Raw genomic sequence first — 18008 nt, forward strand, 5'->3', positions numbered from 1 at the left:
CCACACATTTCTTCTCCCTTCCTAGGGGTCTTTCTATAGAGAGTTGGTGACCTTGAGTCATTTCTAATATCTCAAAGTTGCAATTTTTATTTCCCACGGATGTCAATCCCTTCTTTACGGCTCAGCAAACATTTTATTTTTTTCTGAATTGAGAGGGAGCCTTCTTCCTCTAGGACCTGGGTACGAGTGTAGGTGCGAGCTTACCGCAGACTGGAGCCAAATCTGAAAGGTTGAACCACTTCCCTGGGCAGGTGGATACTCTGGCTCAAGTCAACAAATGTATAATGAGCGTTTTACCAGTGCTGTGGGAATTCCCAAGCAGGATGACACCATCTTCGAACTTCGTATTAATTTGGTTGGAGAGGCAGAGGGTCAATTCATAAAAGATAATACAATAGGATAAGACAATATAAGGATCACCTCAAGGCAGTGGTTTGGAGGCAAGTGATGTGTTCATACAATGAGTTCAGAGGGTGAAGAAAGGCACGAACAAGACGTCCTAGGTCTAGGGCCAGGGTATCCCCGGGCCAGATGTGCCTGAATAGGCAGTGTTTTCACAGGGCTACTCAACCTGGGGATTGCGGGCTGAAGGCAAGGTATGCAAGATCCTCCGTTCGCAAGCTGGTGGGGAATCAGTTGTTAAGAACGGCTGCTGCTTATGATGGGGAAGCATAATTAAGCACAAGACAAATTAGGAACATCAACAAGAGGGGCACCTGGGTGGCTCAGTGGTTGATGGATTGCCTTTGGCTCAGGATGTAATCCCAGGGTCCTGGGGTCGAGTTCCACATTGGGCTCCCCATGGGGAGCCTGCTTCTCCCTCTGCCTATATCTCTGCCTCTCTCTGTGTCCCTCCTGAATAAATAAATAAAACCTTAAACAACAACAATAACAACAACAAAAGAGAACATCGACAAGAGCTATCTTTAACTTTTTATTGTCAACCATCTTCCGTGAAGCTAACAGGTGGGTACTTCTGGGAGGGTGCTGCAGCCTGCTTCAGAGGAAGGGCTATTACTGATTCTCCACGTCCCCAGGGGCCGAGGTGCCTGGGTGGGTTGGAGCTGCGCGCCTGGGCCTAGCAGAGGAACCCAGGTGGAGCGCAGCCGGGGCCCTTTGGTCATCGGAGGTGATCCACATTTTCCACCAACCCCTATAGTTTCCCAGACAATAGTGTCCCCGACTCACACCTTTAAGTCCCCGGCCTGGTGCGAGCATCCTAACAGGAGGCAAAGATCCCAAATCGCCAATTGCACGTTGGGCGCGGCCCTTCCGTCAGCAGGTGTCTTCAGAGGTCGACGCCTGGCACGCAGCAGGTGCTCCCCAAACGTCCAGTCCCTCGTCGGCTTTCCTCGGTTCCCCGTCCACCCCCAGACGCCTCTCCTCGGACACCGGGCACTGTCCCCAAGGAGAGCCGCTCTCCCTGGCGGGGCCTGGCCGTGCGCCCTCCCGGCAGCTCCGCGGCCGGCTCGGCAGGCGCCTCCCGGAGGCCTCCTACGTGCGCGCGGGGCTGCGGGGCTCCCGGGGCTTCCAGAGCCACCCGGACAGGCGGGAGCAAGGACGGCTGCGGCCGCGCGCTCGTCCCACCCCTGGGCTGCACGGCGGGCCTCGCGGAGGGAGGGCCGGGCGCCCCCTCGCACCTGCCGCCCCGCGCCCGGCCAGGACCCGGAGGCCCGTCCGTCCCGGCGCCCCCGGGGGTGCGGCTCCCGCGGCTCCCGCGGCTCCCGCGCTCCCGGCCCCCGCGCGCCCCCTCCCGGGAGGCGGGTGCCGGGGAGCCCCGCCGCCGCCCCGCGCGCAGCGGCAGGCAGCAGGCAGCAGGCGCCCGGCCGGCCGGGAGGGGGTGCTCGCCTCCCCGCGCCCGGGCCCGCGCGTCGCCGAGCAGCGCCCCGAGGCTCCGGAGGGGGCGGAGCGGCGAGGCCGGCGTGCGGCTGGCGGCCCCCGTCCGCCGATCCGGCCCCGGCCCGGCCCGCCCCCGCCCCCGCCCCCGCCTCGCCGGCCTCCCTCCGCGCCGGTGCGCGGCGCCCGGTCCCCGTCCCCGTCCCCGTCCCCGTCCCGGTCCCCGCCGCAGCCGCAGCAGCGGCCGCCCCTGCCGGGCCCGAGAGCGCCGCGCCGCGAGGCCGGGCCGGGACCGCCGGGGGCGCGGCGCCGACGCCGAGGCGCGGCCATGGAGGGGAAGCCCCGCGCCGGGGTCGCGCTGCTCCCGGGGCCGAGCGGCCGCGGCCCTTCCGCCCTCCGCGCCCGCCGCCGCCCCGGGCTGCTGCTCCCCGGCCTCTGGCTGCGGCGGCGGCTGCTGCTGCTGCTGCTCCTGCTGGCGCGGCCGGCCTCGTGCGCCCCAGGTAAGCCCCGCCGCGACCCTCGGCCGCGACCCTGCCTCTCCCTCCCCCCCCGTTTTTTAAATCGCTGTTATTTTCAAAAAATCCTGCTTTCCCCGCCCGCCCTCTTTTATTCTCCACCGCTCCCCAGCCCTCCTTTCTGGAGATGCTTTTCCATTCTTCTCGGGCCCAGCAAATGAAAGGCACGGCGAAAATAGAACGAGAAAGGGAACGGATTCCGGCCGGTCTTGCTAAAGGTCTGCTAAAGCTCTCCTGCTATTCACGGAGCCCGAGGCGGGTCTGTGGCTTCCCCGAAGGTGCCTTTATTTTCTCTGCAAAATGCGGGCGCCGGGGTTGTTATCTGGGGGCATGGCTGGATCCGTGTGGTCTGTCGAATGTTTGGGGATACTTCATTGTAGGGGCGAAGGGGTACGTTCCCTGGAGGGGGGGTGGGGGCTTTAAGAACACTAGTGCATTACTCCGAGTAGCCCCGCGTCCCCCAGATGCAGGCCGGCTGGCCGTGTCCCCCAGTGCGCCAGGACACAAAGAACATTCAAAGAAAATCTCTTGGAAAGCGCCCTGGCCGTGCATCTTTCCAGGGAAACAGCTAGTGCTATTACTTCTGCAAAGGCATCAGTACAATAGAGTGTGAAAATATTGTGATTCTGAAGTGTCAGGGCATGAAAGGGGTAAGGGTGGTTTTATAACAGAGGCAGTTTACTGACTCCTCCTCAGCATGGAATTAAGAGGCATCATTTAGGAAGGAGCATGTGGGCGGGTTTTGTTGTTGAAATGATTTAATTCATATTGCTTCTCTGAAATGTTTATTTGTCCACCCTGAGCACACACACACACACACACACACACACAGGATGGTCTGGAAACCATCTCTGAGCTGACGCACTCTAAGCCAGTGGCCGCCCCAGCACACACACACACTCGACCACTTTGTTGGGGGCAGAGAAGGAAAGGTGGAAGGAGCAGCCCTGGGTGGCGAGCTGCTGCACAGTGAACACAAACCGAGCCATGGAAGCTCCTCCAAATCCTCCCTTCGCGGGAGCAGGGCCAGAGGACTGCCAAGTGGCTTTGGAAGGAAATGGAACACATTTGAGGGTGTCCCCTGGACATCCCTGTCGGAATGATCAGCAGTGCCACACAGGGAATGGTACAGTAGAGACACTGGAAGGGACTTCACGGATCATGGAGTGGAACCACTCCTCTTATGGAGAATTGGCTTGGTCAGGGTCGCTGGTGCAGACTCCTGGTTTGCCGTGACACCCTGCGGCCCTGTGGCCTGTAGGCTTATGCACACCTGAGCCCCCGCCCCGAGATTTCCCCGCAGCGGGGTGGAACTCGGCCTCAAGGAGCCACAGCAGAGCTGGGGGCCCAGCTGATGCTAATGGACTCGCCTGCGAGGGGACCCGACACACTGGCACTGGCACACGAATCGGCACACTATTCGTTTCCATCTCTTGAGTGCTTCCTCTGTGCCAGATGCTGCATTTCATAGACATGACCCAGTCATGTCAGGAGTTCGGCATGATTAGCCCCGTTTTACAGATGAGGAGACTAAGAATTCAGGAGTTCAGGTTAGTTTGATTCAAACTGTGCACTTCGCTTCTGCACAGCTTCCCCGTGGGAATGTGGCCCACTGGACACTCTGCAGGTGTTGCAGAGAGAATAGGTAATTCTTTCGATACGTTGAAAGTGTATAGTGCAGTTGTTTGCCCTGCCCCTCTGGAAGTTTCTTGCCTTTAGAAGTTGTTTCTGGCTCCCGTCAACCCCCAGTACAAATATTCAACCCGGACACATGAAATTCGTCCTATTTCGGCACTAGAGCTGACATCCCAGAAGTGGAGACTTGGTCCTTTCGCTCATTAGCGGATTGCGCTCCTCCGGTTTGGATAGTTCCTTCCAGGACGGGTCATAGAATAGCACGTGAACCAGTGGAGGACACCGCATCTGTCCTCAGGGATCCAGTTGGAAACTCAGAGCAGGTGCAGATCCTCGCACCTAAGGGGATCTAAGATCTAAGGTGTTCTTAGAGAAGAACATCTTAAAGGTGGCCCCTAACCCACTGCTGGAAGGCTGTGCGGAGCCGTCGGCGTGGAGGGTAGCTTCCGGATGGAGGAGACCCGGCCGGGCGAGTGCTGCTTGATCCCGGGCAGAGGTTGGCCCACGTGTCCTCTCTGTGCCACTAGGACCCTCTGGCTCCCCATCCTGAGCGCTCTCTTTTCACCATCAGAGTGAGGTTTGGGGGAGGCTTGCAGAACCCAGAACCACCCTGTGGTGGTTCTCTTTCTAAAAAGCCTTATTCAGAAAATGGCCTGTCTTAACCCTGTGTGGGATTTCCCGGGCCAGGCGGCCGTCCCTTTCGTGGCTGGCTGGAAGGATCTCCTCCTTCCGCAGGCTTCTTTTTCCTTGTTGACTTCCGTTAAATGGAGTCCACCACCTTTCAGTGGGTCCTCTCATTTTGGTCTTTATTTAAATTTCTGTGTTTTATCAATTTCTTGTCTATTTCTATTTCATTCAGCTTGAATGTGCCCTTTTTTTGGTTTGTTTAAACATTTATAAGTTTGGTCTTGACTGTTCACTGTTGTGGAAACAACTTGGAGTACTTTGGACTTGCTTTTGACTGGATTTTTTTTAGGCGATTGTACCTCCACAGTGTACAGAAAGAACTGTGCTCTCCTTTTCTTCATCTCATTCAGGGATAAATCTTTCTTAAAATAATACTTATTATGAAGTTGGTAACTTTGCAGAGAATTTGGAGTTACTAGAAGGTACAGAAAACAGGTACCCATAATCCCACAATCCGTAGATAACACGTAGTTCTTTTCTTTGTTAACATTTAAAAAGTGCAAATTGAATTATATGCACAATTTCATTAATTTTTTCACTCAATATTTAACTTTAGCATTTTCCTATCATTAAATAGTGTATGAAAACACAGTGTTCCATCCTAATAATTTCCTTAATTGTTCTTTTATTTCCATTTTTTTTGACTGTTATAAATAATGCTATGATGAATAGCTATGTAGATAAGGCTTTGTATTTCTTTGCGTGTGTGTGTGTGTGTGTGTGTGTGTGTGTGTTTAGCATACATTTCTAAAAGGAGATTAGAATGCAATTTAAATCTAAGACCCACCGGGCTGAATCTTTGCATGTTTAGTGTACTGGGTGCCTGTTAGATGCTCTGTAAGTGGTTGTTGACAGAATCAACTTTTTCTGTAAAGCTGTAAGGCTGACCTTAGCAATTTATGCCATGGCCTGTTTCACTTCATCATCATCAGCATGGGATATTATTTTTAAAACTCTTGTAGAATAAATTTGTAATCTGTTAGTTTTTTTTTTTTTTTTTATTTTGGGTTGGCTGCTTTTTGGTTTATTTTGTATTTGTATGCTGTGAATTTTTTCTGTGTTTTTGCTCATGTGTATGTTTTGGGCATATATTTAAATCTTTATATGTTACGGATAGCAACTCTTTCTCTCCTGTTTGTTGCATTTCCCCCCTTCCAATGGATTTTCTCTTCGATTGTATATAATTTAGAAAATCAGAAGTTTTGAGTATTTTGATTAGCAAAATTTGCTGTTTTGCTTTTCTTTCTGTAACTTCTTTCATTGCATTCTCATGGCATGTTAAGTTTGTATCTTCATGTACTTTATTATTAGCCATTTTTTTATTATTAGCCATTTTGACGTGAACATTTGTTGTACTTTTTGAGTAGTTTAGTAGCCTATGAACAAAGACTTTATTTTTATTTTTTATTTTTTTTGTTTATTTTTTTGAACAAAGACTTTAAATGTTTCAAAAGTGTGATTCCCTAGCCCTCCGGCATTAATAACATTAGGGGATCCCTGGGTGGCGCAGCGGTTTAGCGCCTGAACCGCGCCTGCCTTTGCCCTAGAGCGTGATCCTGGAGACCAGGGATCGGATCCCACATCGGGCTCCCGGTGCATGGAGCCTGCTTCTCCCAACACCTGTGTCTCTGCCTCTCTCTCTCTCTCTCTGTGTGTGACTATCATAAAAATAAAAAAAAATTAAAAAAAATTAAAAAAAGAATTTAGATTTCTGGGGCCCACCATTTATATTAGAATCTTTGGTGGTGGTGCCTGGGAATCTTCATTTTTAACAAGTTCACCGCTGATTGTTAGGCACTTTAAACTTTAGAACCTCTGATCTAGAGACTGTACGCCCAGTAACTGAAAATTAATAGCATTTTGGGGGACACACCCTTTAATATCTTGCAGTCGCCTTTTCACTATTAGAACAATTGATTTAAAATTGTGTTGTTGCAGTTGTTTGTTCTATCTTGTTTGCTTTGTTTTTTCTTTGGGTTGGGAGTCAAAGGGCATGGAGGACTTCATTTTAAATTCTCAGTCCTGGCCACTGGGGAACAGCTGCTGCCGCCTTTCAGGAAATGCCTCACTTAATCCTGAAAACAGAACCCAGCCAGGGAGTTGTTAAAACTCACCAGGGACCTGGGAGCCACAGGTTTTCTATCAGTGCCCTGGGTGCTTGAGGCAGCTAGTTACTGTAATTAGAATTACACTAGGTTGGTTCTCTCAGATGGGAAGATGCTGCTGTAACTGATCTAATTTGTTTCCAAGTTGTGACCACCCACCTTTCATCTGCACCTCCCAGTGACTGATCTCTTGTGCTTGAGTGGGATGATTTGTTGGAGGGCCCATTGAACTGTGAGCTAGCTGACCCAAGTGTGCCCTTCTCTGCTGATAACTTGCTTTGCGACTGTGGGCCAGTTACCTGCTTCTGGGCTTCTTCAGCAGTGTAAGAAGGGGTCGCTGAGATGATCTTTAAATTCCCTTTTAGCTCTTATATTTCATGTTCACATGTTGGGTACCGTGGAATACACTTGTTATAGAGAGGGACAGTCCTGTGTCTGTTGAATGTTTGTAGCACTGTCTGCCTGTCCTGTAGATGTCCAGGGACTTGCTGAAGGCAGTTCATCTTTTTTTCTTTAAATACTTTTAAAAAAAATATTTTATTTATTTATTCATGAGGGACAGAGAGAGAGAGAGAGAGAGACAGAGAGACAGAGAGACAAAGACAGGCAGAGGGAGAAGCAGGCTCCATGCAGGGAGCCCGACATGGGACTCGATTCCGGGTCCCCACAATCACACCCTGGGCCGAAGGCGGTGCTAAACCGCTGAGCCACCTGGGTTGCCCTTCTTCATTTTAATCCTCCTCTACTCTTCCCTTCTGCATCCCCACTCCTGGGACACATACTTTACTCTCTCATTTTTTCTTTTTGTCTCCTCCTTTTATCCACTTTCATTGATAATGCCTTAGGTATGCTAGTGCTGCGGCTTATAGCTTCAAGCATTGCTTCTCCTCATTAGTGAAAATCTGAGCTTGCTACTTAACCATTAAAGTGTGGCCACAGACCTGCAGCATCGTCACCATCTGGTAGCTTGTTGGAAATCCAGAATATCAGGTCCTACCCCAAACGTTCTGAGTCTGAATCTGCATTTTCACAGGTCCTCTGTTGATTTCGTACCTACGCTTGAAGTTTGGGAAGCACGGAGCTAGAGATAGTGCCTCCTGTCCCAACTGGGGAGAAGTGGTGTTGGATCACCGGGGCCTGAGTCAGCCCAGACTACTCTGGAGCCATTCCAGATCTTCAGAGACCTTGAGATGCACCCACCTGAGGGACTCAGTCTGTGTGAATAGTGGGCAAGAGCCCTATTGCATTTGACTAGGCAACTTCAAAACAGAATGATTCTTTAGACCTGCACTGATTTCTCTTTTTTTTTTTTTTTTTTTTAAGATTCAATTTATGTATTCATGAGAGACACAGAGAGAGGTAGAGACACAGGCAGAGGGAGAAGCTGGCGCCCTCCTTCCGGACTCGATCCCAGGATCCCGGGATCACAACCTGAGCCAAAGGCAGATGCTCAACCACTGAGCCACCCAGGTGCCCAGACCTGATGTGTAACCCATTCATTCATTAGGGACATTTGGCTGGTTGTGAAAATACTGGAATAACGCCATACCAGTTGGTAAATCACTGCTATACTGAGCATCTGCAGCCCCTCCAAGTGCCTAGGGTCTCCCTGCCCTCCCTCGGGAGCTCAAGATTTGAAGACTGAGTTGTACCCTCCTTAGATGGAGGGTCAGTGCACACAGGTTTTTCAACCCTAGGGTGCGCCTCGTGGTGACAGACCAGCAGCTGACAGAGGGCCACCTTCCACTTTGGGGAGGAGTGTGTGTGTGGGGGGGTGTTTGATTAAGAAGTGAAATAAGGCAGGAAGCCAGGGGGTGGTAAAAGAGTGGGTGGAAAGGTAAGGGCCCCTTGTGGTGGAAAGGGGGCAGGAGGGAGAAATAGCTTCATTTGGAGTTAGAGGCATTGAGGAGGGTTGCTTTGTGGAGAGAGATAGACAAGATGATCTTTTCTTTAAATTTATTTATTCATGAGAGACACACAGGCAGAGACAGAGAAGGAGAAGCAAGCACCCTGTGGGGAGCCTAATGCAGGACTTGACTCCAGGACCCAGGATCACGATCTGAGCCATTGGCAGATGCTCATCTGCTGAGCCACCCAGAGGTCCCCTCTCCAGGGTTTTTTTAAAAATTTTATCTGTTTATTCATGAGACACAGAGAGAGAGAGGCAGAGACACAGGCAGAGGGAGAAGCAGGCTCCATGCAGGGAGCCCGATGCGGGACTTGATCCTGGGTCTCCAGGATCATGCCCTGGGCCAAAGGCAGCCGCTCAACCGCTGAGCCACCCGGGTGCCATGAGAAGACAAGACCGTCTTTCGGGAGGATGGCAAGCAAGGGTGGCACTGGGGGCTTGAGAAAATTCAGCTGGCTTCCAGAAGAAACGGAGACTAGGTGAAGGCTGTGCGTGCCTGCCCCTCCACAGCCCTGGGTGGGGAGGGAGCGGGTGACTGTTCTCCTGGCAAGTCTCTGCCAGGTGGGTCCCGGAGGAGGCTGCCTGGGTGATGGGGGCAGTGCCCAGCCCGGGGAGTCCTTTAGAAACCCTCCTTGCTTCTTTCTTTGTTCTCCTGTCTCCTGTTGGGGCCTGTGGAAGCGCTGCCTTCACACCCTGGGTGAGTGCTGCTGGGGAGCTTTCAAAGAGGGAAGCCTCAGCCCCGAAACAAGCCCGTTCTGGAGCCAGCTTTGAGGAATGTGGGCAAAGCCCAGGGGACAGGTGGGAACTGGTGGCAAGTCGCTGGGCTTTTGCTACTCCTCCAGGGGTGGCCCACTGAGCCCCTGCCACCCCTGGGAACTTGTTAGAGGGGCAGAGGCTCTGGGTTCCCCCCACTCTCCTGAGGCTGCTCCACCAGGCCCTGCACACCCAGGTCTAGGAGGCCCCAGCCTGCTAGGCCATGGTGGTGTCTCTGGAGGTTGGATGCATGTCAGAGATCTTTGCTTGTTACCTAATTATCCAGGAGCCTTTTTTTTTTTTTTTTTTAAAGATTTTATGTATTTATTTATTCATGAGAGACACAGAGCGAGAGAGAGGCAGAGACACGGGCAGAGGGAGAAGCAGGCTCCATACAGGGAGCCCAATGTGGGACTCCATCCCGGGTCTCTGGGATCACAATCTGAGCCAATGGCAGATGTTCAACTGCTAAGCCACCCAGATGTCCCCTCTCCAGGGGTCTTTTTCTTTTTTTTTTTTTAATCTATTTATTTGTGAGAGACAGAGGCAGAGACACAGGCAGAGGGAGAAGCAGGCTGCCTGCGGGGAGCCTGATGTGGGACTCGATCCCAGGTCCCCAGGATCACGCCCTGGGCCCACTGAGCACCCCAGATGCCCCCTCTCCAGGGGTCTTGAACTTGCCAAAATGCAGTGCAGGTTTTAAGCTGATTGGGAGACTGGTGGGAAGGAGCAGGAGCAGGAGCGCGTTCGATGCCCAGCTGCGGGGTCCCCGTCGGTCCTGTTCCGCATCCCCCCCTCCAAGCCTGAGCACCTTCGGAAGCCTTTCTTCTAGTCTCTCAAGTTCTCCGTGGGCCCAGGAGGCAGGGCTGCTGGCTGCGAGGGTCAGGAAAGCACGTGGGGCCGGGATCGGTGGGACAAACGGGTGTCAAGGCCAAGGCCGAGGTGGAGGTGGCAGGAGCCCAGGTGCCTCTGCGGCTGGACGGCTTAACAAAATGCGGCTTATACATACAATGCAATTATTCCTTCTTAAAAAAGGACTTTGGGAACACATGCCGCCCTGTGGCTGGACCTAGACATCCTGCTAAGTGAGATTAGCCAGTCACAAAAAGACACTGTATGATTCCACTTGCATGAGGTACCTGGAGTTGTTGGGATCAGGGACACAGAGAGGAGAAGGTGCTCACCAGGGGCTCAGGGGAGGGGGGCAAGGGGGGGCTAGCGTTTATGGGGACAGAGTTCCGGTCTGCGAGATGGAGAGTTCTGAAGATCGGTTGGTTACGCAACCAACATGAACATACGTACGTTATTGAACTGTACACGTGGAAGTGGGAGGTCAACATGGTGAATTTTATGGTGTGTGGTTTTGTTTTTTTTAACTATAACTATATAAAAAAAACAACACAACCCCAGAGCCAGCTGGTTGGATAGCAGAAGTGAAGGCTTGTAAGAGCTGGGAGCCACAGTGGACTGGGGACAGGGCAGGAGCGCACAGTAGGCATTCAGTGGGGACAGGTGGGTGGGCTGAGGTGACACAGGGATGCAAGGGCTTCTGCAGACCTTCAGAGGTCAGGGCCTGGAGGCCAGGAGAGGAGTCACAGTGCCTGCACGTGGCTCGTGGCACCAGCTAGGATCGCCAGGCCTCTCTGCCTCAGGACTGCTTCACGTCACCCCTCACCTCATCTCTCATCTCACCCCTCACCTCTCACCTCACTCTTACCTCACATCTCATCTCTCACCTTGCCTCTCACCTCTCCTCTCATCTCACTCCTCACGTCACCCATTACCCCTCATCTTACCCTTTACCTCGCTCTTCACCTCTCACCTTGCCCCTCACCTTACCTCTCATCTCAACCCTCACCCCACCCATCACTCCTTACCTCACCCCTCCCCTTACTCCACTCTTTACTTCTCATGTCATGCTTCTCACCTCACTCCTTACCCTTTACCTCTTCTCTCACCTCACCTATCCCTTCAGTCTTCATCTCTCCCCTCACCCTTTATCTCTCACCTCCCCCTTAACCTCTCATCTCACACTCCTCACCTCACCCCCTCCCCTCTATCTCACCTCACCCATCCTCCCTCATCTTGCCTCTCACCTCACCTCACCATCTTCATGTTATTGAATGTTTTTCTCCCGGACAGTCGTGATAGAGGGTGGTCTCTGGGCCTGGTCTGGGGGAAGGGGTGGAGTGTTCACCCTGGGCCTAAATGGAGACTGCATAGTGTCTTAGTCTTAGGAATTTATGCAATCTGATTCTTCTCCCTAGCCCTTGGAATGTGGCTTTTAAATATTTTTATGCATTTTCAGGATTACAATAGCTTTATTGTTTTTTTTTCCTGATTATAAATATAATATGTGTTCATTGTGATGACGTGTAAGTACTGTTGCCTCTGCTGAGAACATTTTTATCTCTGATATTATCTACATGGTTTACTACACCCTTCCTTCAGGGCTGCTCAGATCCCATGCAGTCAGAGAGGCCTTTTCTAACTGAGTTTTAGAAATGCAGCGACCTCTTTCCTAATTCCTTGCTCCCGACTCTGCTTTGTTTCCCCCATAGTGCTTAGCGCCATCTTCTCTATGTCTGTTTTTTCCCTGTCTGTATCCACTAGACAGTAAGTTTCATCAGGGCAGGATATCTGTTTTCTTCTGTGCTGCTTGCTCATTTATTCTTCCCATGTCTCTTGAGTGACTGCTCTGTGCAGGCTCCATGGTGGGCGTCGGGATGATGTGAATGAGGTTAACTGTATGCTGTGTTCCTAGATGGTCAGAGCCAGGGAGGAACCCGGCAGAGAAAGGGCTCGGGCATGAGGAAGGCCTCACTGAGAAGGTGAGTGTCTCAGTGTGCCAGGGCTGCCGTAACAACATGCCACAAACTGAGTGGCTTAAAGAACAGCTTATTGTCACATGGTTCTGGAGGCCAGAAGGCCCAGGTCAAGGTCGGCAGGGCCACGCTCCCTCTGAAGGCGCTAAGGCAGGGTCTCTTCCAGGTGTCTCTTCTAGCTTCTGGTTGTTGCCTGGCTTGCAGCAGCACCTGTCTGGTCCTCATGTGGCCATTTCCCTGTGTGCATGTCTGGGTTCAAATTTCTCCTTTTCATAAATATGGATTGGGGTCATCCTACCCCAGTAGGACATCATCTTAACTAATTACCTTAATAGTGACCCTGTTTCCAAAGAAGGTCACGTTCTGAGGTAACTGGGGGTTAAGACTTCAGCATATGAATTCGGCGAGGGTGGAGAGGGACATGGCTCACGCAGAACAGTGGCATTTAATCCAAGATTTGAAGGAGGTAAGGGGGTGAGCCAAGCAGGTATTTGGGGAAACAGTGTTCCCAGTAGATGAAGTAGCCAGCATAAAGGCGGGAGCGTGCCTGGTGTTGGGGGATGGGGAGGAGGCCAGTGTGCCCAAAGCAGAGTGGGTAGGGGTGGGGGTCAGCAGGTCCTCAGGTGGGTGCTGGGGGTCGAGGAAATGGCTGCTGAGATGGAGCGTCAGAGGCCCTCTTCAGGACTTTGGCATTACTCCAGGTGAAGGTGGGAAGCAGTTGGAGGGTTTTGAGCAGAGGAGTGATATGACGAGGCTTAAAATGTAAAATTTATTGCACATTAAATGAATTCAGATGGTACAAAAAGATGTAAGATAGAAAGTGAAAATCACCCCAAATCCTACCACTCAGAGATAACCATTATGACATTTTGGTGTTTCTCTTTTCAGACTCCTTGTTCACACATAAAAGCACATACACATACAAAGTAATGGTATGATACTCGCCATGTTGTTTGCTAACTTGCTTTTCTGCACTTCACACTTTATCCTAGAATCTTGTCAGGAAATAGAAATCCACATTATGATTTTGTATGATGCTGTGGATGTTCTATATTTTATTTAACCAGCTTTCTGTTCATGGGTAATTATATTGCTTTCAGCTTTTGCTGTGATAAAAAACACTGCTATGAGCATCTTTGTATATCTGTCTTTCCATACTTTTCTAATTATTTCCTTAGGATAAATTCCCAGAAATAGAATTGCTGGACTCGACAGTATTCATATATTAGATGTTGATACATATTGCCAAATTGCTCTAGAAAGGTTGGAGCAGCCTGCATTTTCTCTAGCAATGAATCAGAGTGGCTGTTTTGCTTCTTTTCTCCATCTTATTGGCTGGTACCAATCTTTACTTGCCAAACTCATAGGTAAAAACAGCTCCTTTAAAGATGCATTTCTTTGACTTTTTTTTAAAAAAAATTTATTTATTCAAGAAAGACTCAGAAAGAGAGGCAGAGACATAGGCAGAGGGAGGAGAAGCAGGCTCCATGCAAGGAGCCTGATGTGGGACTCGATCACGCTCTGAGCCAAAGGCAGATGCTCGACTGCTGAGCCACCTAGGCACCCCCTCTTTGACTATTGATTGGCATTCGGGCCTATCCTTGAGGTCCCCTTTGCTCTGCTTCTCTGGTTCTCTTCTGCGGAAATCTCGGGGCTGACCTGGGCATCATAATACCCAATAATCACAGAGTGCTAGCTAGCCAGGTGCCACACATTGTGGGAGGCACAGTGTATGGTTGTTTTTTTTTTTTTTTTTTTACAGTGTATCATTTTTAGTCTATACAGTAACCACAGGAGGTATGTGCTATTATTAATCCCTTCCAGGGAGAGGGATGATAAAGATCAGAGAGGTTCACTTATTTGCTCAAGGTCACACAACTAGCAAGAGTCTTCCTACCCCCAAGGTGGGGGTGTGCACCCCAGGCAGGGTCTCGTTTGCTCTGGGTCCGTACTTAGAGGGTGACTCTCATGATCCCTACCATTAAAATGCCCACTCACGGGTTTTGCTTGCTTGGTAGAGCGAACTCTTTGGATAGAGCCCTGCAGTCAGGGTCATCGGTGGCCCTGGCTGGGAAGGCTTGCCCAAGGGCCCACACATTGATAGAAATGAGGCCGGACCCCAAAAGTCAAAGGCACAGACAAGGCTTTATTGGGGCTACATTTTTTTTTTAACTGGGGCTACATCTTGTGCTGAAGAGAAACATGGCACCAACAGAGTAGTTGGGCTGCCCTCCCAGAACAGAGGGGAGGCCCTGCTGGTCTAGGGACAGTTCCCTCCTCCTGATTGGTGATATTAGCAGGCAACTGAGGTAGCTCATTGGTGCTTTTAGGAGCCCCTGCCCCCCCCCTTTTAAAATATTTTATTTATTTATTCATGAGAGACACACAGAGAGAGAATGGCAGACACACAGGCAGAGGGAGAAGCAGGCTCCATGCAGGGAGCCTGACATGGGACTCGATTCCAGGTCCCCAGGATCGTGCCCTGGGCCGAAGGTGGTGCTAAACCGCTGAGCCACTCAGGCTGCCCTCCGCCCCCTTTTAAAGATTTTATTTATTTATTCATGAGAGAGAAAGAGAAAGAGACACAGGCAGAGGGAGAAGCAGGCTCCGTGCAGGGAGCCTGACATGGGACTCGATTCCAGGTCCCCAGGATCATGCCCTGGGCCGAAGGTGGTGCTAAACCGCTGAGCCACTCAGGCTGCCCTCCGCCCCCTTTTAAAGATTTTATTTATTTATTCATGAGAGAGAAAGAGAAAGAGACACAGGCAGAGGGAGAAGCAGGCTCCGTGCAGGGAGCCCAACATGGGACTCGATCCCAGGACCCCGTGATCACGACCTGAGCCGAAGGCAGATGCTCAACCACTGAGCCGCCCAGGTGTCCAGGTGCCCGGTCTTCTGTTTTAACTCCGATGTGCCTGGGAAGCGGCCTTCTGGGTGGCTCCCTAAGAGAAGCACCTGTGATGTAAGAGCCAACACTAAGCATCCCACGTGCATGTGTTTCACTCAGGGCTCAGTGCCTTGGACCAAGTGTCTCACGTAAAGGGTGCTCACTGTATTGGCTAAGAGAAATGAAGGAAGCAGCCTTTTGAACACTACAGTGTTGTGTGGGGCTGTCATTTTATTCGGTCCCAGCAGATTACAAATTAAAAGTTTTAAAAATAAAAAGATTCAGAAAGTTAAAATTAATCTTAGGAACCTATATCGCCCATCCTCCAGCACAGAGAATCACATTTTCCTTAATACCAAGTGACATTTTTGTACTGCATTTCCTCTCTTATATTCTGGGCCATATCCTTGTGGGTTTGATGATATTTCTTCTTTGTTTCGACTACACTGTTTCTGTGGCTTGTTTCCGACAGGAAAGCATGTGGTTGTAATACGTTCTCTTTGTTAATAAATCGGTGTATACCACTGGTTTAAAATCAATTTCTCATTAACTTTGAAATTTTGGTGGGAGGAAGTCGATGCCTTAAAATAAATACCTTGTTCCAAACTCAGTGCACCTGGCTGTCCTGCTTCCATTGTTTTATATGCCCCTGAGCCTTTTTTGTTCTTCATAAAATGCAGTGTATTAACACCTTGAGTTCTTGCCTGGGTCTGGCGTTAAAGTTTAACCTTCTAAATAATTTCCAGAAATTTTAGGCCTGAAACTGTTCTATTTTTTTTTTCATCACAGTTTATATTGACTTTACTCATTGACAGCCTTCAGGTTTTTCTTCCCCCTCTTGCAACTGCAGGGTTCAAGTCCCCTTGAGAGGAAAACCACTGTAGAATATGTATTCTGTTAATCAGGATAGACACGTTGTGTTGCAGAAACAACCCTCAAATCTCAGTGGATTTCAGCTTGTGGCTTCGGACTCCCCCATTCTGATAATTCCCTTTATCTCTTTCCTGTACCTTTTGGATTTGGTGTAGTTCTGGAAATTTAGCTTTTCTGTCTTTGTCTTGGGGTTTACAGTGCCAGAATGTGTGGCTGAGAGTAGACCACTTATATGGAGGTCCCATTCATTCATGCATGTGTGCATTTTTCAGGTAACTTTTTATTTTATTTTTAAGAAGATTTCTTTATTTATTTTAGCGGGGAGGGCAGAGGGAGAGAGAGTCCTAAGTAGACTCTATGCTGAGTGTGGAGCCTGACTCGGAGCTCATGACCCTGAGATCGCAACCTGAGCCCAAACCAAGAGTTGGATGCTTACCTGACTGCCATCCAGGCGCCCCTTCAGCTAACATTTTTTGAGCGCTCACCACCATGTGCTAGATGCTGGGATACTAAGATAAATATGGCAGTCATGGCCCTCAATGAGCTCTGTCAAGGAGGAGAGACAGTCCTTTTTTTTTTTAATTTTTAAAAAGATTTATTTATTTATGATAGAGAGAGAGAGAGAGAGAGAGAGAGAGGCAGAGACACAGGAGGAGGGAGAAGCAGGCTCCATGCCGGGAGCCTGACGTGGGACTCGATCTTGGGACTCCAGGATCGTGCCCTGGGCCAAAGGCAGGCGCCAAACTGCTGAGCCATCCAGGGATCCCAGGAGAGACAGTCCTATATATAAGTAACTATACAACAGTGTTGCCAGTGCTATAATGGAGGACTACGGTGATGATAAAAAGAAGGCAATAACTGGTGGTAGATGTAGGATCAAGGAACTGGGGGGGATATTTTGTTTTAAGACAGGATATAAGATTGGAGCGTCCTTTTAGTGCTGAAAGGGAGCATTGTTTAATTATCCATTGCTGCGTAACAGATCACCCCAAAACTGAATGATACGAAACAATAGTGATCTGTTATTTCTCATGATTCTGTGGGTCAGGAATTGGGACAAGGCTCAGTTGGGTGATTCTTTGCCATGTAGCCAATACTGAGGTAACTCACTTGGCTGCTTGTGATTGGTACTGGGATTGGGTTGGAAGGTTTAAGAGGGTGTCACTCATGTGTGCAGTTTCTTGATGCTCCTCCACATGCCCTCCCTCTCTCTCTTTTCTCATGTGACTGTTTTGGGCTTTCTCAAAGCATTGTTAGTCTCAGGGTACTAGCATTTCATACTTGGCAAGAGGCTTCCAAGAGGGATGAAGCAGAAGCTGCCAGTTCTCTTAAGATCCTGGGTTCAAAAGCTACCCAGAGAAGCAACCAGAATATTGCCTCTTGTGCATATTGTTGGTCAGAGCAAGTCACCAGGCCAGCCCAGACTCAGGGGTTGGGAGGGAACAGGAGGTACCCATTGATGGATGGAATAGTATAAGCTTATGAATTGATGGCGGTCATCTTTGGGGATGACCTACCACAAGCACAAAATAGTTGAAAAGGGAGAGGACCTAGAAAGGAACAGTTACTGGAGGAAACTCTTAGAGTGGACAGGAATAAATGATCACAAGGCATTATAACAGCTAACTGTCCTTCTTGTGCACTTCCCATATGCTGGGTATTTTCTAGGCACTCAACATGTATTCATTGTGTTAATTTATTTAATCCTGATGACAACCCTGTCAGGTACAATTATGAACTCCCTTTCACAGATGAAGAAGTCAACATATGAGGAGATGAAGTAACTTGCCTCAGGTCACAGAGCTAGTACCTGGGAGAGGGGGATTCAGACTCCTTGGAGGGAAAGGATGGTACCTCTTCCACTGAGACAGGTGGTGGGTGCAGGTGAGGCTGGGAGGGTCATGCTGTTGAGGAAGCTAAAGTCCGACTGTCTCTTTTTCCTTTTTGTTGTTGGTGTGGTCATCACATAAGTGCGATGGGGTA

The 18008-nt window shown here is 50.1% G+C and overlaps 1 protein-coding gene across 1 annotated transcript in view; it reads left to right on the forward strand.

Annotated features, from left to right (window-relative positions):
* The first annotated feature begins 277 nt into the window (after window positions 1-277).
* Window positions 278-18008, forward strand: part of KIAA1549 (UPF0606 protein KIAA1549 homolog) — a 144745-nt gene continuing 127014 nt past the window's right edge. The window contains 2 exon segments of the mRNA XM_038560565.1: window positions 278-355; window positions 1175-2336. Coding sequence (XP_038416493.1) covers window positions 278-355; window positions 1175-2336 — 1240 coding nt within the window.

The sequence above is a fragment of the Canis lupus genome, chromosome 16, assembly GCF_011100685.1.
Source record: "Canis lupus familiaris isolate Mischka breed German Shepherd chromosome 16, alternate assembly UU_Cfam_GSD_1.0, whole genome shotgun sequence".
Lineage (NCBI taxonomy): Eukaryota > Metazoa > Chordata > Mammalia > Carnivora > Canidae > Canis > Canis lupus.